This window comes from Trachymyrmex septentrionalis, unplaced genomic scaffold (genome assembly GCF_001594115.1).
Source record: "Trachymyrmex septentrionalis isolate Tsep2-gDNA-1 unplaced genomic scaffold, Tsep1.0 scaffold3, whole genome shotgun sequence".
NCBI lineage: Eukaryota > Metazoa > Arthropoda > Insecta > Hymenoptera > Formicidae > Trachymyrmex > Trachymyrmex septentrionalis.
The window spans coordinates 471,919-499,141 of record NW_017305462.1 but is presented as its reverse complement, the minus strand read 5'-3'; the positions used below and the strand labels follow the sequence as shown (position 1 = coordinate 499,141).

The 27,223-nt window shown below is 35.8% G+C and overlaps 1 protein-coding gene across 1 annotated transcript in view; it reads right to left on the bottom strand.

The window, feature by feature from the left end:
• Positions 1–27,223, bottom strand: part of LOC108749537 (neuroligin-1-like) — a 70,411-nt gene that overhangs the window by 21,166 nt on the left and 22,022 nt on the right. Inside the window, exon 2 of the mRNA XM_018488295.1 lies at positions 1,199–1,357. Coding sequence (XP_018343797.1) covers positions 1,199–1,357 — 159 coding nt within the window. The remainder of the gene's footprint in view (positions 1–1,198; positions 1,358–27,223) is intronic.

The following is a 27,223-nucleotide window of genomic DNA, read 5'->3' as shown; positions in this document are numbered from 1 at the left end:
TAAGAAATTTAAGAGAGACTGGCGATCCACAGTGGGGACGAGGAATTTTTTTATTAATTCTAAATTACGTAATCGATCCGTAAATTAAAGTAAGTGTTTTTAAAGAACTTATAAAGGGAGGGCCCCTCCAAGTAGTGTACACAAAGATTTTGCATAACTTTAAATACATCCCTCGGTACCCTCAACTTTAACGTGACATTTTTTTGTCTTAGTTTTATGCTTCATTATGCTTAATGTACAATTGTTTAATATATGATTATTCTCTTTGCACCTTTTATTCTATCGATCCAAACAGTTGTATACATTTTGTGATTTTCACCGCTGATGAAAACTATGTAATACGCTATTGAAACGTTCGGTGTTGTTGGAATTGTTTTACATATACAGTTAACCTCTCCTGATTATTTTAATCTTTCACTGTAGCCAAGTGGCATGATGCAATATTCAAGTATTCGCGAGAAATTTACATCGAAAGTTTCTCGTGCGCCTTCTGCACTGGTTGCGGTAGAGAGAGAGAGCAAGCGAGGAAGGAACTTTTTTTATTTATTATATGACCTCTCTTGCTTCACTTGATTATTTGGTTCATTTAACGTTATTCGAGTAGAAACCACAGTTTTTTTTTCTTTTTCGATACGCAAGCCGCACGAGAAACTTTTGTCGCAAATTCCTCGCGAATACTTGAATATTGAGTCGTGCCACTTGCTTATATGAATTAATATTGAGGTTAAGTACTGAAACATATTATAAAGTTGGGCGAAATCCGTGTGTACACTACTGTCTTTCTCTTGTTAGAAATTGGAAATTTTGTAAGACGGATCGATATAAAAAAAAAAAAGAAAAAAAAAAGATCTCGAAGGAAACTAAGACATAAGACTAAACTTAGACTTAAGAGTTTAATTAAATTAATCGATCCCCCCGAAAGAGATGGAATTTGTTATTCGAGAGTTTAAGAAAATAGGAAATTGTTTGAAGAATTCCAAATGAACACGTCTACAACTTAGGGATTGAATTTCCAATTCTAAGCGTTCTATTTACATCCGAGGAAGATGCAGTTTCTCGACACAATTTTCGAGCATCTAAGATTTCCAGGTGCAAAAAAGTAAGAGATTTGGCTCTCCTGAAAATCCAGGATTCCCGGACTGGAGGGATCTAGGTGGATTCGACCGAATTGGGATCGAAGGCATCTGTCATGACTTACCCAGAATACCGAGTCTATAGTTGATGGTGACGACGACGACGCCCCCGTAACTTGCCAGGACGCTGCCGTCGTAAGGATTTCCGCTGCTCCATTCGTAGCTCTCGCCATGCACGAACACAATCACAGGATACCTTCTGCCGCCACCGTCCCTCGCGCCAGCTGTAATCAATAAAATTATCCTGTGATCGATCGACAGTCTCGACACCTGATAGTTCACGTCTCACGGCCTTAAAAGGTCATTTTTCAGTCTTTTAAGGTTCTACGAAGTTTTGACAGTCGGGTAAAGAATTACCATGTTCTGAAGAAATGCAAACTTTACGTATCAGCAATCGAACGGTCATATCCTTTAAGTTGTAAATTATCGCGCATTCGAAAGCGCGCAATTTGCAAATAGACACGCCTGGTGATAAAAACAGGAACGTATATTTGAAAAATGTTTAATGCACAGGAAAGAATTAGAATTCCGTTCGAGAATTTCGTCGACGAATAAATACACGCACGACAAATCGATAAATAACACTTTCGATAAAATTTCATTTTTCTTAAATTAATATATAACAGGGCATTTTCCGTCGTATTTTTTGCGCTGATGTGTTTCAAATTTGTTTGCCAAATTTATGAGGAGAGCAGAGTTTATGAATATAACATGCGTTTAAAAATCTCTTCTGCTTAGACATAAATAAATGATTCATAGGAAACAGCTATTGAATTTAACATGATTTTCTATTCACATTTTATAAAAGATTTCGAACCAAAATAAATCATTTCAATTAAAAAAAAAAAAGGCTGCACGACGAATTGTTGTTAGTAAAATTAATAAGTTTTTAAAAAGAAGGATATTATATTGTGATCAACAAAAAGTTGAAGTTTGTAGAATAAATTCTAATTCATTTTCTAAATCAACTTCAGAAGATACATAAAGTGAATAGTAAAATATTATATATAAAAACAAATAAGTATTTATTGAATAATAAATAAAAATCAGTGGTAAAGATTTGTAATTTAATGTATAATATTATTTTAAAAATGTCCGTATGTCAAGTACGTAATACGCGAAGGATTTCGATGCTCATTCGAGTTCTACACCTAATGGACAAGCTGTGCGTGTTAGGCGACGTGTCGCCTATCGCTTTTGATGTAATTAAAACAAGCGGCAGCGGTGACTCGTACACACGAAAGGGGTGCGTCAATCTGATTTGCCATGGTAATGCCGGAAGGGTGAACACGCGAGGGTGATCGCTGCGGCCAGACCGAGCACCGGTCATAATTCAACAAATCACGCGTCATCATCCTCGCGATAACGGCCCGCATCACGATCACCCTGTTGCCTTCTACATCCCTTTCTACGGCCCTCGTGAAAATGCAACGATCCCACGACGTGTCTTATCGATTAGTTCGTAATCGGTACGTACGATTTTGCAAATAACACTGTTACCATTTTTATTTCCGAATTTAACTAGATTTATGAAAAAAATATATTCAGATTAACTCCGTGTTCTTTTTCATTTTAACGGTAGCCGCAATTGAAAATGTATATATAATCTCAGAGCTGGCTTCATACAGCCTTCCAGGTTTGAAATATTAAACTGCAACAAATATTTAATCAAGGCTCGAAAAAATTTAATTTAATTTAATTTAATCTTTCCCTTTTAAGATTTATTTTCTAGAATTCTTTAAAAAAACCACTCCAGGTAATAACGTAAACTCTTTCGCGAGATATTACGTAGGGAACGAGATTTTGATATTCATTTGCACTCTTGAGAGTTAATTTGCGAAACGAATCTTGCAAGAATGAAGCGCGTCGCGGAAAATGGACAGTGTGATTGGGGGAGTAAACGGCCGCTTGATTGACCGGCCGTGCTAATTAAGTGACCGTCCAGAACGATGATGATTCGGCGGCGAAATTAATTAATGGACCGCAACTACGCCGGCTAATTATTATTTTCATTATCGTCCTTGTAGCTTCCTCACGTGCTTCCTAATTGGCGCCTCCACCGATTGCTCGAAATACACGTCCCCAGATACATGTTATCCCATGCTAAAGCCCATTTTATACGGCTATACGAATTCACAGGAGAATTCTGTTACTAATTGTCTACATGTAACATCTGAAGTTCCGAAACCAACTAATTTCTTGCAATTCTTTTTGAATTCCACAAAATTTCTGTTCATTCATCGCTCACCACCTCAGTTTGTGATGTCAGGTCAGAGTTAGCGAAAAAGTATATAATAAAAAACATTGCAAAATATATTAATATGAAATATTATATGTATTTTAATAAAACAATATTTGCAATCGACAGTAACCATATGTACCGGACATTTTTCTTTTGTGCCGTTAACTGATAAATATAATCATATATCCCGAAATTAATTATTTATAAAAAATAAAATAAGCTGTGTTTACAGTTATAACAAATTGTCAAAATAATAATATGGAAATAAATACGATTTTACCTTTTTCCAAAACAAGAAGATAGTTTTTGTATAAGTTTCTTTTATCGATAGTAAATATTATTTTTATTGAAAAATATTTCTCTTCAAATATAACTTTTTTTTGAATTTTTAGTGTGTGTTTTCTGGCTTGTATGACAATCAGCAATAATAGTGAATGAATAGGAGTCTTAATATATATTTAAAGAATAAAGAGTAAAGAATAAAGTTTGCTTTGATACTTCTAAACGTTATCAACATAACTGATTATCAATGTTGTATATATTAAGTTTTGTATAAATTATAATTTCAAATCTTTAAGAGCTTTTTTAATGCCCTTTTTATCTTTTATAATTCTTAGAACTAAGAAAAGACGAAGAGTAAATTGAATTGAGAGTTAAAGTTAATCTACATTGGTGAAAATGGGCATGGAAGTAGAAAAATTTAACAATATCCGGAGCTTTAAGGTTCTTCGAGAGCAACAAATACGAGAATTCAAAATTTACGATATTTGAGAATAAAAATTGGAATCCGAGATAAGAAGATCTAACAAGGAATCTACGAAAGGGGAAATACGTGCGGTTTATCTGCAAACGCCAATTTTCGATATCAAATCCGTGAATCCGGAATTTCGGAGTATTGAAGGATTTCGCAATCGCAGCACTGCATTTCTTCGTAAACAAAGAATAAGAATCTCATTTCTCCGTTGCGGAAGGGAAAATTGGGATTTCAACTTATCCGGCCTCGTGGCGGCCGCGATACATTATTTCAGCCGTGAATAAATTTACAAGCGCCCTGTCAATATTTGATGCGATCCACAAACAATTTGCTGGGGCGCCTCTAACGGACTTTACATATTCATAAAGCGGTACTCCGTAGTTTGATATCGTGGATGGTAAACGAGAACTACCTACGTTCCCGTTAGATCGCTTTATTTTGCAAACTCGATATTGCATCCGCCTTCTTAGTAACGCTTCCTTCAACTCTCTTGAACTCCTGGCAAATACCGCTAAATAAGATAGAAGCTAAATAAGATAAAACCTTGCGCATTTACGCGGGAATCGAAATTGTACCTTTCCTAATATCTCCTAGCTCGACTTTGTCATCGAGATGTAATTTTAATTCTCGTTGTCATTCTCTGTTGTAGCATTTGAAAATGCAAGAGCATCAAAAGAGAGAAATTTTTTATCTAATCAAAATATTAAAATTCAATTTTTTTCAATTAATCAGATTAAATAAACATCGAAATTTCGTTAAATTTAGATTTTTACTGTCACAATATCTGATATCTTAAATTGAACGGATTTAAAAAATAAAATTTTCATTTCATGCCAATAAGTTATGTATATAAATATGACACACTGAAAAAAAGAAATCTTAATTTTAAAGAAATATTTCTTTGTTCGAATTAAAAAAAAAATTATTTCGGACATTCGATTGTGTTTAATGTCCGAACATTTCAGCGCGTAATCACATTTGATTTTAAATTTTAATTAAGAGTATACATATATTATATTCATAACATCTAACTTTGACCGATTATTAATGTCCTCTATCATATTTATGTATGTCATTTACACGATCGTACTTATTCCAATAAGTTATTTCTACGCAATGGTATAAATATGCGAGTATTAAATGTTCGTTTGCCACGACAATTAGAAGAATATTCGTTTTCTTAAATTTCTTTTTATCTAACTTAATCTCTAATCTTATTTTTAACTCTCCTACATTTCGTTCTTTTGAAATATTACATGTAGACAGAGAAAAAGGAAAGGAAGAAAGAAAATGTAGACAGAGAGAGAGAGAGCTGAAAAGGGTAGAGTTAACGTCGGGGGTTAAACCTACACAATGATGCGCAGCAAAGTCGGGTGCAACTGCAGTGCAGCGCACTTTATCGCATCGTCCTGTGAGTTACAGTGATACAGGCAGGATTACGGTGTACAGATAAGGATGACGACGGTGCGGTTATCACGGCTGCATTCATTGCTTGTATTCACAGTAGAATCGCCGCGGTAAAAGCTTGCATACAGTCCAAGAGCGACGTGCACGTCGTGGATACGCTCGCCTTATTAGAGACGTCCTCATGACTCCTCTGTGTGGCCACTCAGGACACAACGACGTTTATTGTCCTCATAAATCTTATCATTCCCGTTCTCCCGAAATTCCTTTGCAGTATAATTGTTTGCTTTAGGTAAAGAGACCCCGACAACTTGTAAAGATAGAAAAGTTACGAATTCGAGAAACAAGACAGGGAGAGATTGAAAGATTAAGATACAATAAAGGACAATGAGAAGACTTTAGAATGAATGTATATGAATGAGAATTAAATAATTTCAGAAATTAAAGGATGCGAGCAAAAGAGTGAGAATTAAATTGAAAATAAATGACTGATTTCAATAGTAATAAAAGAATAAGGTATAAGAGGATTCTCAACAATGCATATTAATTTTAAATATTCAAGTTACAATCAAAAGTTGAACAATTTTGCAACTTAATGCAGTAGAAAGCGTTTTATTTGTTATTATAAACGATCCATTAAAGTCCTCATTATTTTGTAATGAATTTTTAATAAATCTGTATTAATTCAACATATTATAATATGTCATTGTACGTCATGAATATTTTGGATTAAGTTCATATTTAACATGTCTTGTGTCGAAACACACAATTTATGAGTAAGTGAACAAATAAAAATGATTTTAAAACGTAACTAAATAAATAAAATGTGTTAATATATTAGAAATATTAAATTTATCCGAACATGTTAATTTAACATATTTTCAATATTAATTTTAATGCAGAAATGTGATTGCTTAAAAATTGTGTTGCGTTCTTTGTATTAATTTTTTACATAATATTTGTGTTATTTTCTAACATTTTTATCTCGTGTTAAATTAACACAAACATTTGAGTGGACCGTTTGGAACATACAAAATGTGTTAAATTGAACACAAATTTTTGAACGGTTAAGATTTGGAGCCAGTCTGAGAATTCCGATTCAAGTATTCTCAAATTCAACGATCGTAAACGCAGCTTTTGGTTCGAATTCGTTCCGGCTGCTATGCTAGATCCTTCGCGAGTAAATTCTCCTCCATATCGGCTTAACCATCTCCTTGATTCTGTCGATATAGATTCTATCATTTTCTGAATTGACGCGCTCCAATACGTACGAATGGATTTTAAATCGACGAGAAAAAAATGACATTTTTTTGCCGCTTTTGCATCTCATTTTTTGACGCATCTCTGCGTTGGGACTACCAATTTTTTTGGACTGGTTGGAATATCGAGAGCGTTACATCATAAAAATGTCGTTAAAAGTTTTTTATTGCGTCATTATTTTCTTTAATCGAAAAATTCTAGATGGAAAATTTCCAGAACAAGAGAAATCGGTAGCGTTGGACGGTGACATGAACATAGCCTATCGTTATTTTTACGGTCGACGGTACCACGTCTCTTGTTAAAAAAAAAAAAAAAAAAACATGTCTGAAAAATTCTCAATACTGTTTTTTAGTGTTTTAATTTATTTTTCTCCGCGAGCTTTCTTCGTGCAACTTCAAATAGACTTGTTCGCGCTTTTTTACATTCTCTTGCGTAATCCTTTCAATCCTCCATTCTGTGACATTTAGTGTAGACGTCGCGATATTTAAACAGAAATAACACCGTGAAATTCTGTTTAACGCGTTAACGATGTGTTCGGTCGTAAGTCCGACACGGAAATCGGTTCTCTTATCCGGCGAACAATCTTGAACTACTTTACATGTCCCTTCAGCCATCCCTTACGCCTTACGAGAGGGTGAGGGGAGTTTCCATTTCCAGAATCCGTTTCAAAGGTATCCTAGTGGAGAAACAGGTCGGAAGAATGGAAAAAATGGGAGAATCATTTAAGATTTTCGTACTTTTCGGATTTTTCAACCCCCTGCAAGCGCCGATAAGGAGCGCGTAAACGAGCATAAATGAGTTCCGCCATCGCATCGGTCGAGATTCTCGCGTCGTAAAATTTCGCCGCTAGATATGTAAAAAACACTGCTTTTTTTCTTTCGTCCGTTCGTTCATTCGTTCGCTCATTCGGTGTGTTCGTGTAATCGGCCGCATTATGTGCGCCCTCGTCCCGAACAGTTGGCGGATAATTTCGTGCAGCCCGAGGGAAGTTTTGCCATTATCTCGAAATGAGATTTTTCGAGCGCAACTGTAGGGATTGTGATTAAATAATTATGGGAAGGAATGGAATGTACTTCTATGGAAACACAACAAGAGAGGAAAAAGTCAAATTCCAAATATAATTTTTTTTTCTATTCTCACACAAAGGAGATAATTTTTGCAAATTTAAATTTGACGACGAATCAAACGCTTCATGTTTCATAAACTTTCAGAATACCTTATATCGTTAAAATCTAATTTGAAAACCTTTTATTGCAATATTTAATATTGTAAATTGAAATTTCTTGCCAGCAAAATTTAATTAAGAATCTTGCCATAATATTTGATATTTCAACAGATTAGAAAAAAATTTTGTTTGAAAAGTACTGTCTCTTTTTTTTTTTTTTTTAGGAACATTGGAAAAAACTTCAGGTTTTCAAAATGATTACAAAAAAATATTTTCTGTTTCAGGCTGAGTCAAGAGATGCGGCAAGAGTTGCCAGAGGGAACAATCAATAGTCGGAGACAACCGTGATGTGATGTGACGAATTCGGAGCAGCCAGTAAATTTTCTAGGCAAATGGAGTAATGCTAGAATGCTGTCTTGTTTCCTTTCCTATTAAATTTAAATATTTTATTATTAAGGAAAGAATTTTTTGACGTATTTCGACTAGCGAAGGAGCTCATCGAATCGACTCGATGCGAATGCCAATTTAAAAATAAACGACAAATGAGAAATTACTCGATGAAGGCTTGAAGCTACGCTGCGTAACAACTTTCTTTATTCGCGATCCGCAAAAGCTTTCGTTGTTAATGATATTTCGTTAATTAGAATCGGCAATATTAAAATCCCATTTAAACTCTAATTAAAAATCTTTTTAATGTCCCCGATTAAGAGGGACTTAGTAAGCTGCGTCGTTAGACGATAATTGCGTCGTAAATTTTAAAAAAATCACGTTTTTATTTTGCGCAACAAGATGCAGATGACAGTTCATATAGTCAAATAATAAAACATTGGTAGAGACTGCAATGTCCTTTCTCTGCAAAAGGACGAAATAAGAGAACAATGCGAAGAATTTTATGTTTTTTGAATAGGGTACAAGATAGAAAAGCAATAAATGGTACAACCGAATGAAAATAAATAAATGATAAATATGTACAGTGAGTGTAAAAAGTATTCTTACAAGGCAAAGTATAAAAAAGTCTTATCTGTAGAAAATAAGTATTAATTAGTAATTTTACATAATGAGTATGTTCTGTTCTAATAAAACATCTGCGTGTTCCTGATCTTAAAAACTAAATTTCTAGACTATACGACTACATTTTGTACGTCCGCAAGTAATACAATTTTTCATGTTTGCTTATTTTTAAGATAATGTATTTTATTTCAATATTTATTACACCTTTTTAGATAAAATAATGTTGAGAAATATATAGTATAGTTTATTTTATTATTTATAAATAAACTGCTAATTAATGTTTACTTTTCAAAAATAAGCTTTTCTTAAAGATATTCTCTTCTGTACGAATATTTTTTGCATTCACTGTATTATATACATAATATAAGAAATTGTATTGTTTATTATCAACATTGATTTACAGAAAAATGTTTAAATTAACAAGCGAATTTAATAAGGAAGATTTCAGAGTTTGACGGTGTTTCGAGTCTTGCCTTCTCCATCGAAAAATGTCTGCGCCACAGTGATTTTTTAATATCCCATGTCTCGGGAGCATCGGATTCGCGTCGGCTACAAATCTCGACCGAGGCGAACACCAACAAAGCTTCGTGATTTTGCTGACAGTGTCTGCCGTCGACGATGGCACTTGATAGATGATAACAACCGGTTTACCTCTCGCCTACCGGAAGCCATTCACGATGGCACAGCTGGATGTGGGGACGGTAAACAGCCGTGACGCACGCGGTTTTGGAACGCGGACATGAAAAAGCGGAGGGGAGCACAAAAAAAAAAGAAAATAATTAATGAGAGCGAAGCTATTGTCGTGTATCGCCCTGCCTGATGATGGATCGCGATGGGGTTATCGGCGCGAGCTCTCATCGCCTGTCCGCTCGATGATGACCCGTTTATAAAGCGGATTTTCCGCGTGCCAACATTGCCTGCTTGACGTTAAAAAGACTATCCATCGGTTTATCAAAAATATTGTTTATTTAAAAATAAAGTTTATTTATTTTTATAAATTACTAATTAATTGTACGTTATTTACAATATGAATATATATTTTATATAATTGCGCTATTGGAATATTGTTAGTAATGATGTTGGAGAGATTTATGTCCACATTCATAGTCAGACCTTATATTTAAGGCTTTCTTAAATTTATCTTCAGATGCTCTACGAATCATTTTATTGGCTACTAAGCATCTGAAGGTAAATTTAAAAAAGCTTTAAATATACGGCCTGATTATGAATACGGGCATTAAACCCAAAATATTATTTGTAACACGCAAAATATATTTGCATATATACACATATATATATATATATATATATATATATAAAAGATATAAATAATATTTGTGATATAGTCTCTTTTTAAATATTGACAATATTTTAAAATTTAAAAAATCTAATAAAGGTTTTGAAACGTTAATTACTTATCGAATTTCAAAAAGATATAATCTTGCAGTTGGAAAAATTGTCAATTTTAGGAAGCAAAGATTTAATTAAAAATTTAAATTAGAATTCTAATTAAATACGTAAAAATTGACTTTTTCTTTTTTACCTAAACTTTCTTTCAATTTAATAGCTTTCAAGTTCTAATCAGTTCTAATTAAGATTTTCATTTTAATAGTTTTGAAAAACCACATCTTAAAAAATATCTCATAATTCTTTTAACAATTAACAAGGAAAAGTACAAGAAAAAGTGCACTCGTTCTTGGTGCTTTGATATAATTTTTCTTTCCTCTCGACGCGACGTGTCGTTAATTTTAAACAAGTAGATGTTTGTACATGTCCACCGACTAGCTCGCATAATAAACTATCTACACACTTCCATCTTGTTAGTTTTTTGTGAATCAGCCACTTTAAAATTTATTTTTTTAGAGAGATGTACTTTAACTTTTTAAAATAAAATTTCTTATTTTACACATGTGCGTGCGTGCGTGCGTGCGTGCGTGCGTGTGTGTGTGTGTGTGTGTGTACCGCTACATAATTCGCAAAACGTAGTTTGCTTGCTGAAGCAGATTGACAATCATTGCACGTAAGACGATACACAGATAAAAATCAACTGCGTGCAATGAAAAAAACAAACGCAAATCTCCATTCTGCGTTTGCGAAACTACAATTTGCGATTCGCGAGTTGTGTAGAAGCACCTTAATACGTGCACAATCAACTCTTGCATTTGTTTAACTTACTGATTGACACAATTGTAGCAGTTTATTTCACGTTTTACTTAAAACGAAAGATGCAAATTTATTCAAATTTCAATTTGTAGGAAAGGAAAATTATATTGACAAACGTTATTTTCAAAATTTTTATTTAACTCCGTTATTTAGCATTTTATTAATTAAATATATTATTTTAGTGCCGTTATGCTATATTGGTACATCAATTTTAGTGTTTGCTATTTGACAGAAAGAGGCACTTTGTTCAATATGGTCTGAAGAGAGTGTTTAAAATATTACCAGCGTTATCGCCCGCCATTTAAAAGAGGAGCATGCCAAAGTAATGAGTAGCGCACGGTGATCTCATTATAAAATACGTGACTGAAGCAGATGTTAGATAAATTTCTAATTTACTTATATTAACTTCACTGCGTCAAGCGTGACCCGCTTTAATGGATTAATGTAAAGCGACTATGGCGTCGTGTTCATCCGACTATTCCAGCATCCATGATAATCCAAGACGCCCATGGTAACTGCCAGATAAGGATAAAATTTCATGCCTGAGTCTGTTTTCTAAGACTTAAGCTCATAGGAGACGCAGATAACTTTTAAGAAAAATTTTGGATAATTGAACATATTCATCTCTTGAACATTTTTAATTGCCTTTTCAACAGTTTATTTCTAAATATAGTTCATTCGCGCTACAACAATGGCACAACTAAAAAAAAGTTTAGTTTTTCTGAAAATAAATTTCAATGTTTTTAATTATTAACATTTTGTAATATTAATTTTGAAATTGCAATTTTGACGTGACCTAATAACATGTGGAGAAGTGAAAGTACGTTCGTCTAAAGAATATTCTTTCCATTTTTCTAGCAAGCAGCTTAAAAAAAATTACAATTTTTAAGTTACATCGCTGTTGTAACAAATGAGCGATATACCTATATCTTAATATACCTTAAGTATATTTATATTTTTACGAATAAGATATTTAAAGCCAGGTATATACACATACGGACGAGAATTGAACGAACATCGAATACGAAAGTTTGTTATTGTTATTTGTTGCACAAATGTTGCACAAGTTCAATTGCTATATGCAGCACACACTCTGATCCAACTGGTAGTGCTCGACGCAATCAAGAAAAGAAACAAGCGGCTCACAAACATAAACATGAATGTTCGAATATTCGTATTCGTTGTTCGTTCGATGCTCGTTAAATGTGCAGCTTAAAATATTTTGTTACATATTTGACATTGCATTATAATTTCAGTTATTATATTTTTTCAATTATACATTTTAATAATTATTAATTCTATTTATTCATATTAAAAGCGATCGCTTTTCAATCGATACGTTATAAATCTACAAAGTTTAATAATATGTAGATTACATTTATAGTGCCATATACGTTTCAGTGTAATGTTGATGAATATTTATAACAAAGGAATTAAAGATGATTTTGATTTTATATTCTCTCTCACCGATGAAGATGCCATAGTGTCTTTTGAATTCTCGCAGGATCCCGCGGAGAATCTCTTTCTTCTACTATCGCTTTCTATTGCTCTCGGAATGAGATCAGCATCCCGAATGGTCCATGGTATAAAATTGATGGAAAAAAATTCCATCAGAAAGAAATATTTTACTGCTATTGCTTGAATATCCGATCCAGCTTCAGAAAGATATGGTGACCATAAATTCTCTGTCGTAGATAAAAGACCACTCTCTCTCTTCCCCGCTGTCGCATCGATATCGGAAATTACATTTCCATAGTCGATGAGTTTTTAGACCCTTAATTACCAATTAACTGCGCGAAATGTTTATTGAAATCCCGCGCTGGTTTATCTTGCCCCGGACGGGTTTTATCGAAATTAATTTGGCTTACTCGAATAAACATAGAGGAAAAATATTTGGAATATTAATAAATATGGAAATATAATTGAGAGAAAAATATTTTGTTGTAGCTGCGTCCCAAAAGATGGATAGAAAGCATTTCATCGGAAAAAAATTATAGAAAAATCCCTCACAGGATGTGTATGTTTACCGGAAATTATATTTATCTTAAAATTACATCTATCTAAAAAAATCGCAATTAATCAAATATGGAATTAAAATGTTTAATTAACTTTTTCAATAATTTTTTATTTCAAATACGTACAAATTTGTAATATATTTGAAACTCGTAAAATATAATTTCGTTGGAATTATTTATACAACCCGTCAAACACCCCATCGTCGTTTGATACAACCGCAGGGCAATTAATTGCATGGGTATGCTATAAGTGTTATGCGACATTAGTACGCTGAGTATACTAGTCAAGTATGATATTTCAGTAGCAGATGCAATCGTGGTACCGCGAAAGCCGCCATCATGGCTTATGTCGTCCTGGTCTCTTATTCTCGTAAGATGCTTGCAAAGGCTGATGGGGTTCGTGTCAAAGGCGGCGGGGTAGAATTTTGGATGAAGAAACGTCAATACTTAATGCCTTCCTCTCGAGGATGCGAAGATCGAGGATTCAGCGAGTGTCAAAAGTGGAAGTAGTTGAGAAACCGAACAGAAGCGTTAAGAGAAGAGCAAAGGGAAGTACCGGACGTCAGAAGTTGAATACGTGCGAGATGTAGACGTGAGAATTGGAGAAACTGAAGTTAAGGAAACAAAAGAATTGAAAGAAGTTGCAGATTTGATGCAAAGATCGAACATCGAAATGAAAATGTCGCAGGTATTTTCGAAAAGAATTAAAAATATAAAAGTCTTATCAGATAACGTGAGACGTTTTAAGATAAGAAGGATTTTATAGATCGAGACGTGCTGAAAAGTTGGAGGTTCTAGGAAATTTAAAGAATTTCAGCTTAATTTAATACATTGATTCGAATAAAGTTCTCAAAGAGAGAGAGAGAGAGAGAGAGAGAGAGAGAGAGAGAGAGAGTTAGAATTCCGTTATAGGTAACGGAGGGTCAAGTGCGAAAATCCGCACTTTAAAAGTGCTAGAATAATGGAACCGATAGAACGCAAGATGCAAGGAATTAGGGATGAAGATCCGGAGACTTTCGAAGTGGAAAACGGTTTCGCGCGGTACAACGATGATGATAGGTTCCCGTTTGCGCTTGGCAGGGCTGTAAATCACGGTCGGGGCGCGAAAAATCGCTCTAATTTATGGTCAAGTCAGCGACGGCTTTCCTCCTTTCGTGCATAAGGCCTTTCTTTCGACCCGGGTAGATTCGCAGTCGGCAGCAGGCGTCTCGATAAATCGATCAACGGCCCCCGATAAAATTCTCAGGGCGTCTCTATAAATCTCCGGCCAGTCGATATTGCTAGAACATCGTAGCTACCTAAATGGATCGACTTACGTCGCCTCCGTACATATACAACGTATTCGGGTAGTTGCGTGAAAACCTGAGTCCTTTTAAAGTCCAAAAAAATGAAGAAAGAACAAAGAAGAAATAAATAAATAAATATATGTAAATTTCGCGCGGAGTGTTCCATTTCGATAAAATCACGTTTATGTTACATTACTCCTTTTTCCTTCACCTCTCTATCGTTTTATTTCTATGCCATTTCTGTTTGATAATTTCATTCTAATAAAATCAGAAAAGAAGAATCTCTGAATTCCTCTTACAAGAAAAATACATCGAAATTTGATTTTACCATTTATCAACGACGGGATAATAACAAGAAAAACGAGAGAGAAGTTATCCGAGGGGGGTTTCGAGGGTTCGCCTAAAAAATTCCGATAAAATCGGATTTGTGTTGAACGAAAGAATGTCCAAGGTAGGTACTGCAGGTAGGAATGTAAATTAACGCTTTAAAAGCGGCTTCTTGACGCGAAACAATATTCCCGGTACTCGGGAGGGGGTGGTGTAAGGGGTTATTGTAGCCCCGGGTCTTTGTCTTTTCACAGAAGATGGATTTTAAGCGGAATCTCCCGATATGGATGAAAAAAAAAAAAAAAACAAATACATACTCATCGTGCCGGGCTATTTCAGGTTATCACCCTTAATTTCCCTCTACTTTAATCCGTATTCATTGTTCCGAGTTTCTCCCTTCGGATTTTTGACGGAATTTATTGGACTTATCAAAGAGAGTTTCGCAGGGGATTAATCAATTGATCAATCATGCATAAAGACTGTATACAATCGGTTATATAATGAATAACATTATTGTCTGTAATACAATTTCTCAGTATTATATTAAAGCAATCGACGTTAAGAAAGCAATATTGTTTTCTGTTAATTAATTAAAGTAACAATATCAAAATATCCAACATTAAAATTGGATTCGCGATTTACAAAGGATGATCGAGAAGAATTATTAGGAGGAGTCGCTGAATTGTACTTTATTAATATTTTATATTATTATATTATTTAGTATAAACGACATTTAACGACAAAAATATGAAATAAATGAGAATTGAGTAGTATAGACAAAAATTGTAACGGCTGTTACAATCTTGTTTTGTGCGTGTCAATAGCACTTTAAAAGACCATCGTATAACTGATATTAATTTTTGATAACTTTATTTAGCTGATAATAATGTATTCATGCAATTTTATTTCGAATTATTATATCTTCATAAAAGAAGGTCTATTACAGATATTTTGCATTCATTGTATATACATATTTGCAACTATACGTAATAAATATAAAGATTAAATCGACATTTTTATGAATTCTCGAGAATCGAATGTTCTAAATGTACCAAATTTTCCAACTACCAAAGGTATTAACAAGGCAAGCCCCTAATAATAGAACTAATAATTAATACATATAAATAGAAAAATGCAAAAATAAATGACAGCACGTTACAAAAATTTATAACGTTGTTATTAGTCAGTTAAACATGTAATAACACGATATGAAACGTCAATCTACAATTTCCAATGTTCCTTCGAATATAAATCGGTACCGGAATGGAAAATATAACAAACAAATTACTCAAGTAGTGTGCATTTCTTGGCGAACTCTCTCTCGAAGAATTCATAAATTTTTGTCCGAAGCGACAATCAAATGATAAAGACTATTTACGCTTAGCATTAAATTGTTTGGAAAGACACAGAAAAGCGCTCAGCGTTTAAAGAGGAGGAATGCTTTTAGGGCAGCGCGCAACCCCAAGCGTTAACTTATTTTATATATCGCTCGACGCGTGGATGGTTGTGGACGACCTTTTTCATCGTGGATCGGGAGAAACAAGAAGTCTGGCTAGCCGGGCAGATATTTGGCAAGTAAGTAGAAGCAGGCCTTGATGCGAATGCAGTACGTCATGGCTCGCTCCGGCCGCGGCTGCGGCGGGATGATATTTATGTATCTCGCGGAGAAAGGGCGCCGCAGTCTCGCTAGTGCAAAATGTATTGTTTTCGGATATTCTCTTCTTCGCTCCCTTTCGTTCCGTGTCCCGCGAGCTCTCTGAGCTTCGGTCGGAAACACGCAGGAACGTGCCCGAAGACCGCTCGGCGAATCTCCGCCCTTGCGGTGAGAAGTACACGAATAATCCCGGAGTTTGTACGCGAGATAAATGCATTTTACATGTGAAGGCGCAGATTATAAACCTCCTAGGGACTCCTAGGAAAGTAGTACGTGTAAACGAAACCGCGCATTTTCAGGGATGGTACAAGAGAGATTGGAAATTCGTATCTTCGAGGTAGAAACATTTTTTGGGGGCGGGGGAAATTGGGAGAATTAAAACGAGGATTTTTCAGAATAAAAGACTTCTGTAATTCGAGAAGTCCTGAAGAATCTCGGGAAATCTTAGATCAGAAGTACCGAAGATTTAAAGAGTTTTAACAAAGGTCTCGGAAAGAGTGTGGGATTTGAAATTTTGAAGATTTTAAGTAGCCAAAGTTCTACAATTCAGGACATGTTTTAGCATTTCAGTAATTTAGAGCATTTGAAAGTCTTAGAAGAATCCCAAGAAGAAGACGAGCTTGTTGGAATTCAGTTAATCGCGTTTGTCAAAAAAAAAAAGAAGAAAAGAAAAAAAAAAAGAAAAAAAATCCTCCCTGAAAATTTCTTACTGCAGAAGCGTTATAATTCCAGCGGACGGATTCGATTTTTCTGTCGATTGGTAAAATAAAATGGACAAAAAGGGCTTTCTCGCCACTTACATTGGAAATGGGTGGATTGGCTGTAAACGCGATAACGACGAGCGCCGGAACGCCGACGGAATAAGAGGCTGCAGTTTCAGTGCGGCGTGAAAAATCGCCCGGGCCGTTCGTTATCGCAGCACGGCCGGTGATCTCGCGACTTTTTGATAAATGAATCGCGCCGAGGGCCTGGGGCGGATATTAATTGGCCGATGCGCGCGTGCATTTTCTCCGTTCTCCGTTGCGTTGCAATCGGGGTGTATCGCGGGCTGTTCCTCGCTGCAAATTTATTACCTCAATCAGTTCCGTTTACATTACACGATCTATTTCAATTGATTCGCTGTCCGAGAAGGGGGGGGGGCGGGAAAAACAAAACGGGGGAATTTATTCTCGTGAACTCTTTCGATAAAAACAATAATTTTCTAGCGACCGCCATTTTCCGGTGAAACAACAACGCGGCAATATCGCGCGTCGACCGCCAGTCCAGCGAAAACTTTATTCCATTTATCCGGGTTAATACCGACAGTCACCACAGACAGGTCCATTAATACGCGGCCGCATTATCAAAAGATGAAAATGGCGGTCACGCGATCGATGCACAATCAATATTTATGCGGAAGCAATGCGGCGTTTCGATAAAAAACGCTGGTTACCGCTTACTAAATTGCTCAATTTGCTTGCCAACTATTTTCAAATAGAGTAAAACATTTTATTCGTTTTGAAATGCCTATGCCTGTTATAATAACTCGGACTCGCGTTCAAAGCAAAGTTATGTTTAAAAATTAAATTTGATTTATTGGAATTTGCGAAACATGTAAAAATATATGGTTCAAGGGAAATATCTAATTCTCTGAAAAGATTTTATAATAGATGAAACAAACAATTAATTAATATATATTGAAATATTGTAAGAGAGAGATACTTAAATTGAAATAAATTAAAATAGCAATATTACCTCAATCAGTTTTGGAGGCTCCAAGAATAAATGTAATACAAGTAAAGCTATAAACTTTCGTTACTCAATATTATGAAAAAAATATTCTTAATTTAAATTAGATAATAAAAAAGAATACAATGTTCTCATGATATGAAAGTGAGATGAATAGTTGCCATCAACTATAAGAGATTGCAAAGAAATAGTGTTGAGTTCTCACCAACTCTGTAGAAAATATAGAGGAATGTAAAGTTTCCGCTAATTAAAATCAGTCATGGGTAAGTCAATCAACAACACGACAATCAATTCCTTCTATATTTATCGAGAAATAGAAGGAAACGTCAACAGCCGCATTTGTCACTTCGCCGTGAGCCACAAACTGTATTGTATGTATTGTGTGTCTGCAGGTTAGGTTGCAGTATGTATTTCTACTTCACGGTATAGAATTCATGCGGCTTTTGTGAATGGGAGCAGATTTTTCTCGCCCGTGCGGTACAATTGTTGATTGTTGAGCCTGGGTCGGCGCCGTGCTCACGTATTGCGGTGCACCACTGCGGTCTTAATTGGGAACCGTGTTGTATCCCGGTGCAGGATTAACCTTCCTTCTAGGTCACAGCCGATCGATTTCAGATCGCGCTGCCGGCGTAATATATCTCTCGTGCACACGATACCTCGACGTGTCACAGTCACGTTCCTTGCATGCCTGCGTACGTGTATCTCGCTGTCGTATAGATAAGTAGACAAGCAGTGCACCTTGTTCCAGGAATTACCCTCCTTCCAAGAGTACATGTAGACCTCGGGCGGATCCACAAAGATCAATTTCGTCGCATGAATCTCATTTAGTTCGAGATCAAAGCATATTATCTGGATAAAATTGATTTGCGAATTTCTATTCTTCCACATTTTTACGCACGTTCATGTATATTCAGATATCTGAGAGTGGTTTTAGGGTCGTACTAACTGTAGGATCCAAGATTAATAAGGGGAGGATCAGAAGTGGAAACGCGCTAACTAGATTCGTGTGTTTATATTAAGAACCTCGAACCTCGGCTTCAGACATTCCTCAGTTTTTAACAGATTAAAAATACACAAGTTTCGAAGTCATTGACGCTTGGCAAGATGATTTCCGAGAGAAAGGAGAAAAATGTTAATTTTATAATATGTTCAAAAATCCAATTGACTGTTTTCCGAGATATATGAATGATATAAATACAGGATTAATCTAGGATTTGGGATTTTCAATAAACACGAGAACTACTTTTTGAAATAAACCGCAAAAGCGTGTTTGTCACTTCTGGTCTTATCCTTGTAAGCTGATAATTGAGCCAGCTGTAACGTTCACGTGTTTCTAGCGGTGTACAGTATTTTTACTAATAGGTACCGCAAGATACGGTTATTGCATAAAGAAGCTTGGATATAATTTGAAGACACGCGGATATTAATTAATTAAAATGTTAGGAATGAAATTTAAATATCCAAGCTAATCCATTGAAATATCCCTACGTCTACAAATGCAACTGTTATTAACTGCGAATGCAGGAGAAATAAAAAAATTCTTGAAGCTAAATTCCACGGACGTAAGGATCCGTTGAGGAATACAGAAATTGCCAAGTTCCATTTTGTGGACGTGCCGGTTCGCGCCAGCTGACGATGAAACGAGAAGAGCGCTGTGAGAGAAAGGGAGAACAGCCTCGTCAGCCGGAAACCAGTCACCGGCCTGTCCGCGGCAGAAGTCGTTTAAAGTACGTTTCTACGTTCGGCAGAGATCGAAAGATGCGGAGTGCAATTACATAGCTTCGCTCGAAGCGACGTCTCGCAACTGCGCACTTTATACCGTCGTTCATACCCAACGTGCGCCTGCAGATGCTGCGGTAGTAAAAGTTAATGCTTTGTGTACGCTAACACGTACGGGCACACATTAGCCCGACTGGCAAATTCGTCGTTAACTAAATGCTTCCATTAGATAAATTAATTTCTATAGATCGAGATGAGCTGATTGAAGACATTAATTAGATACTAAGCTTGGTCCCAAACATCTTTTTTCTTGTAATGGAATCCCTTGTAATTCTTCCATCTTGTATTGAAAAACAAAAAAATGGGAATCAACCTGAAATACTCATAATAACCAGACTGTTCGGTGAAATATGATTCATCAAATATGATCTTGATTAAAATAATAAAAGAATTTGATATATATTCGGATTACATTTGCAAGCGGATTCGCATTTGTATGAATGCTGATGAAAGTAATAAAATTTTTAACAAAGGTTACAAAATAAAAAGCATACAGCCACGGCTCAAGATGTCAATAAGTTCAATATTATTATTTTGTTTTAACATGTAGACGTTTCGGTCAAGATTTGATCCTCTTCAGTACACAAATTCGTTAAGTTTAAATAAAGAACATATTTTTACTAATAACAAATTGACAGATAGTATAATTTTTATATTTCCTATTTTTACAAATTAATCCGACTCAATATACGTGATTAAAAATTACATCTGGATCAATCAAATACAAAATTCGAAGGTAACATTCGTTGTACGCATTTTTTATTTCTTTATCCGAATTATACGCAATCGTTTTCGTTTGTCTGCGATAATAGTCGTCGAAATTCTATGGATAGAATAGTCTCCTATATTTGCAAGTTTTTCGTACTTATTATCTTCATATATAAAATGCAAAACAAGCCGCACGCGAAGAGAAACACAAGTACCTGATTTCTATTATAACACAAATTCAATTTTTTAAGTAATTATATCTGATTTTTTTTCTATGTAAAGCCATTAATCTACTAAATTTGTTTAAAGAAAGATATTTAGAGACCTTTCTTAAACTCAAGAATAAATTTGACAAACTTACGGGTATCTCATGGCGCGGAACTCGTCCAACACTTGAACACTGTGATATATTTTTTTATTAATAATTTGATCGATAAAATTTTTAGTTAGAAATGTCAGATAATTATGACCAGACATGATTTTCTCGACAGTTTCTCAATCGAACATTTGATTGATTTAATCACGATCGTTTTTTTTTCCCACGTAGAATACTGCAGACACTTCCGCAGTCTGCGATCGAATACGAAATTGAAGTAGATCACTACACCTAGTCCCGAGTACGCATACCTTTTCCTCCTTGAGACAATGGTGGGTAAATTGATTATGTCCATAAAGTCAGTATTAGCCCGGAGTACTCGAGTTGCAGGCGCAGCTAACATAGCAAATCCGCGCAGTATATCGTCCGCAAGTTGACGTCATCCCTCGCGCTACATAATCGTGCATAATAATTATGACGTCATCAATTAGAGGGCCGCCGGGTGACGTTAATGCGCGCTCGTACGACCGCGACAGATCCCTCTCGCACATACCGTGTGCCCGAGAGTGTCCTCCTGGCTGAAATCGCAGGTATTTCAATCGCGAAACCGCTTCATTCATTACGGAGGCAAATCGACATTTTGCCCTCGGGCCATTACGGCCCATGGTGGATGCGGCAAAATCGCATGTTAATTGCAATCCTACAAATTGTCCTTAAATTTCCTACGCGTTTCTGTCGCGTTCGGGTTTCGCGGTCGGGTTTCAGCGCGGATAATAAGTTAAGGATAATAAGTTGCGCGTTACAAACACGTTGGCCGTTTGATCCGAAATCCAGATTGACCCGTCGTCACTCGTATCCCTCATTTAGCGTTAACACAGCGTCCACACAGTTCTCTGTTACGCACGTATAAACACAGGCGGCTTCGGTCACCTCGACCGAAGGGTGAAATCGTTTCTATCGCCTCCGGTTATTAACCGGGAGAGATGGCTTCCACAAAGAAATTTTAATATAATTATACTTTTAAAGCGGAGCGACGGTATCCCGTCATTAGGAGAGAAGATCTCCGGATATTAATTTGTGATAGCGGCGCGGCGGTGGGGAAGAACGGGAGGGAGGATGCAAATTAATGCTGGGGTAGGCTGACATAATGAAGTGAGGAACCTAACGATTACACAAAGGCGGTCCGGGAGGACGTGAAGTACGAGCGCGTGAAAGTCGAGCCGGAACTAATGGCGGCGGAACTAAGACGACGACGGGGGGGAGGGGGAGGGGGAGTGGAGTATTCCTTATACACCCCTCTCTGTCCTACTTCACCGGATCCACCGGTGACAACAGTAGTCTCGGTAACAGCTTTCCTGTACTTCGCCTCCGCTCGAAGGAATTATCACTCCCCATTGCGACGCGCACACACAGAACACGCTCGCGAACGGATGCATCGAAGCGACTGCATCGGGGGTGTGGGTACGCCCCCGCCCCCCCCGTTCATCCCCGCTGGTATCGACCGTATATTTAGCACGGTGTCGGTACTTTGTCCGATCGAATGAATGGTTGTACGCGCCGTGCCGTGCCGACGGAGTACCGGATGGCGTTGGTACCTACTGGTATCGGTAGCAATAAAGGCGATACAGAGGTGTCGACAGCATTGCGGCTAGATACCTTGGTAAGACGTGTGGGAATTGTTATTGCTGACGTAGGAAGCCGCTGCGGCAACGTCGGCTAACGTTAATTCAATCTCTCTCGTCCTCGCATGGGGAAAATCCTATAGGTGTCACATTTTATGTTCTGATTCTCGAGAACGCGTTCTCTACCAATCGACACTTGTGGGGGTGCAACATTAAATTCATAACGCTCGATTATACAGAATTTCAGTTATTTTTCATCATTTATGTAGGTCGCGTCTATTCCATTTGTACCTTGTTACTGTAATTAAAGCTATAAAGTTGAAATAATTTCACTGAAGAAAGTGTAGAGGAAAAGGATAATATAGGCTTATATAAAATTTGTCTCGTTCTTATACTATTTGTGATTTACTCTTGTAAGAGAGATATTTGAAGCATCTTGTATTTTAAAAATCTCTCTTTCTGTTGATCATTGACGAGTGAGCTTTGTTAATCGGTAAGATGGTTTGGAATTCGTTACTGTTAACGCACAGTTACTCGAAGTATACCTAGTTAGTGCTAATGAAATTTTTCTTTCTCCATTATGAGAGAGAGAGAGAGAATCTAAAGAATCTTTAGTCTTCTTTCGTGAACTTTAAGATTAAAGATCTTTCACTTTACGATTTGTACGTTCCATAACACGCTTTCCTGAACATAAAATTGTGCTCGCGTTTTCGCGTTGAAAATGTATTCAAAGTTTTGCTCGATGGTGTATACTTCTGGAATTGATTTCGTCTGAGTTCGCGAAAATAAATTACACCGAAATCGGCCCAAACTTTCCAAGATCGATCATCGCTTGTACGAAGTTAATAAATTGAGTTCTCCGAAAAGCCGATCGATCAAAGATTACGCCAACGCAAGGAAAATACTTAGAGAAAAAAATATATTCCGGCGCTATGGTATTGAAAATGGCATTGAAATGAGGAGTGACCGAATAGAATAATCCATTAATTCCTTTCTTCATTTTTCTGCTAAAACTTGTCTTCGTTCATTTCGTTTTTCTAGAGTTATTATCCATAAAGCATACTTTTCGACACGTTTAAAAACCGCTCGTACGATAGGGATAATCGGTTTTGTGTTATTTCTCTAAGAGAGAAAGAAACTCGTATTTAATTTAAAAATTAATAAAGAGTATAAAGACCCTCTTTGGGCGTCACGCGCCGATGACTTTTGCGATGGTCGCTTTAAAAATGATGGTCTACGCTTGCCGTCGTCCAATGTACTCTGTGTGGCGCTACGGAACTTCGTTTCGCACGGGTGAACCAAAAGTGTTTATTAATGAAAACCGTTGGACCATAGAAGCATTGTTTTTTCCATTAATTAAGGCCGTGTTCTGATATTGAGCTACAACAAAGGTTCTCAATACGAGTCATATGGCTCTTTAAAAGAGGAGACCGGTGTTAAAAACTGTCAAATAAATAAAATAGAGTTTTAGTTTATTTAACACTCCTCGACGCCACTCATCGGTGCTATCTCAGATTGTAACGTCAGAAGCGAGAAAAACACACAGTTAATACTTGCAAATTATGTTTGAATACAAATGTTTTTCAATAAAACAACATTTGAAAATTTAAACGATATTTAAACATTTTTGGAGAGAAATTAAATATCATATTTATTTTTATACATTATTAATTTGATAACTTGTTAAATAATTGTGTGTCAAATAGCTGCGAATGTAACTCATTTTGCTTTTGGTTATATACAATTCATTTCCGGAAACATGATTATTTATTAATTAACGAAACAAAAAGAGAGTTTTCGATTTTACAATTCTATTCATTGCTGTTTTATTGAAACATATTTCCATATTAATATATTTTACAAGAATTTTTATTGTGTAGGGTATTTTATGAGCACTGCAGGTAATACGAGCATCCTTTATTTTTCTGTAACGGTTGGTAGTGCCAACTCTTGTAAAAAGATGCATTTGTGTTCGAGATATTCCAATACGTTGCAAAGATTTAAATTTATCAATACTTTAGATATTTTTCATATTAAATAAGTAGGGACGTTATTTTCTCTTTTATTTCTTATGATTTTTCCTCTAACTTGGGGTCCCCCCAATCTACATTGGGATAAGATATCTTGTTCTACATGTTAATACTTGTAAAGTAAACAACAAATTGAGCCATTGTAACTTTATAAATTTCCGAGACCATTATTGATTTATTAGAGACGGGAGTTTTTCGGATAGATATGCATGGTCGAGTATTACGAGCATCTTCATTATTCCTTACCGTACAATGAAAAAAGTCTGGCGAGGGCTCAACCACTACAATCAGTGTACATTTCTTTAGAAATATATTGTGACGGTACAGTAATAAAACAGGCAATTCTAACAGCAGCACTACTAGCAATACATTAGCAATATGCTAGCAATATATAGTAATATATAGTAGTACACTAACAATACTTGGCAATATTGCAATAGGGTAACAATATTAATAATACGATAGCAATGTTTGCAAGTGTGTTGTATTGCCATAATTAGCAATCACATTAGTGTACATCTTTTTCAGCAGTGGTTGATCTCCTTAGAGTTTGATAATAGCTGTTAAATGTATGCCGAAATAATGTCAATCAAATGTTTGGTTAATGTAACAACCAAAAATAATGTTACTTTTACAAATATTTAGTACAAATATTAAGTATTACCAAACTATTGCTATTTGGTAATTTTACTGTTCGTTGTATTAAACAAACACTCGATTGGCACATTTATTCTAATAAAATATCTTATAAAAAATATAAAAAATCATAAGAAAAAAATAAATATCGAAGAAAAAAAGAACTAATAATATTATTTTAATATATAATACATATATATTGAACAGTATGTGAAGATAGAGAGAAAATATTATTAAAATATTTTTCGTATATATAATATAATACATTTCAACCTTTCATTTCTGCATAATTTCTTACAAAACATTTCATATGTGTTCATATTACTCCTAAGGATGCTCATATTAGCCTGCCCAGAGGGTAATAAGAGAACCATTTCCGCCACCATTTCAACATTTGCATTAAAATAATCAGTTTCAATACTTAGATACATAAAACATCAACAAGTATATCAAATGATATACATACGATTTCTTATTCTTCAGTATGCTAGATATATTAGGTTAAGTAAAAAGTCATCTCGTTTTTTTAAAAGACATCTATCAGTAAAAACCGCAATTACTTTCTTACCAACAATATAAATATATCTTGATAGAGTAAAGTTTCAGCTTTAAAAATCTCTTTTTTAAATTATACGATACGACAATTTTTAATGGAGTTATGAGCAATTAAAGTCAAAATAATTCTTTTATTTAATCCGCGATAACTCAGTAATCAAAAGTCGTAGGAATATTAAAAAAAAAAACGATTTTGTAGGGAAAGTATCAAGCTTTCACGATATGTAAATCGAAAATTTTCTCAAATTCGTTTTGGACACGTTACAAATCCACAAAGTGAGAAGAAAATTTTTCGTCTTTTTCAGCTCGTAGTTTTTGGTATGTAAAAATTATCAAACTCATATAAACTTGTGATAACTCAAAAAATGTGATAAGCTTTTAAAAGTAGAGATTTCAAGCTTTAAAACCCTTTTTTAAAATTTGAATTTCATTCATTATTGACGAAGATATTGTATATACAACTTTGAGCTAAAAAATACGCGATGACTTTTTACTACACCTAATATAAAAATGTTTCCTTAAGGTGCTCGTAATACCCGATCCTATTTTCTCGCAGTTGAGCATGTCACAATCTGAGATAGTGGCCAGGGAGAGGCCTTACATTTTTCTTTCCGACAAATGACAGATAATTTTTTACATTATTTTTAAGGAATAACGTTTAGATGAGAATAAGCAATTGTTATATAACGTTATTTTTACGTATGTGTATTATTTAACGCAGATTATTTTTGTATCAGAGATTGGATTAGTAGTATATTTGCTCTAATGAAATATGCCGCGCAAATTAGGAAATACTGATCTGCAACGCTTCTATTTGCTTTTAAGCACTTAATCCCGCTTCGCATGACTTCTTTATGAGCAATTCGACCGCCATGAGAATCTTTAGCACCCGCAGACCGGCGGTATAGGCGAGCATAGTGCAACGGACGGTGTGCCCCATCTGATGCATGCAGATCGATATCGGCGAAGTCGTTATTGACGCGGTGGAGCCTGAAGGAGGTCGTTGGCGGGCGTCACAGGAAACGGAGGCCAGGGGTGGAAAAGAAAATCGTTTCGCACAGTCGGCTTTTGTAGGTATACAAGACTTAATGGATTAGCTACATCCGGATGGCAGCTATAAGTGCACGTACAAATACCTGCGAGCACGCAAGCACACAAATATGGCGTTCGGGTCGTGTACATACATGCGGAACGGAAGTTGCTACCGTGCCTGACGATAAATGGAGCGTGCCTGGAGACTAGACTCGAGAATTTCGCTCTTCTCCCTCCTCCCCTTCTACGCACTGCTTCCCCTCCTCAATCCTTCTTACCCACCTCTTTCCCACCTCTGCTGCCACTATCGGGGGTTGCCTCTCCGTACGTTAACGTTCTGCGGGTTAAACCGATGATTCTTTTATTTTACAATACTAGACCCCAACGAAGCACTGGTGTCGAT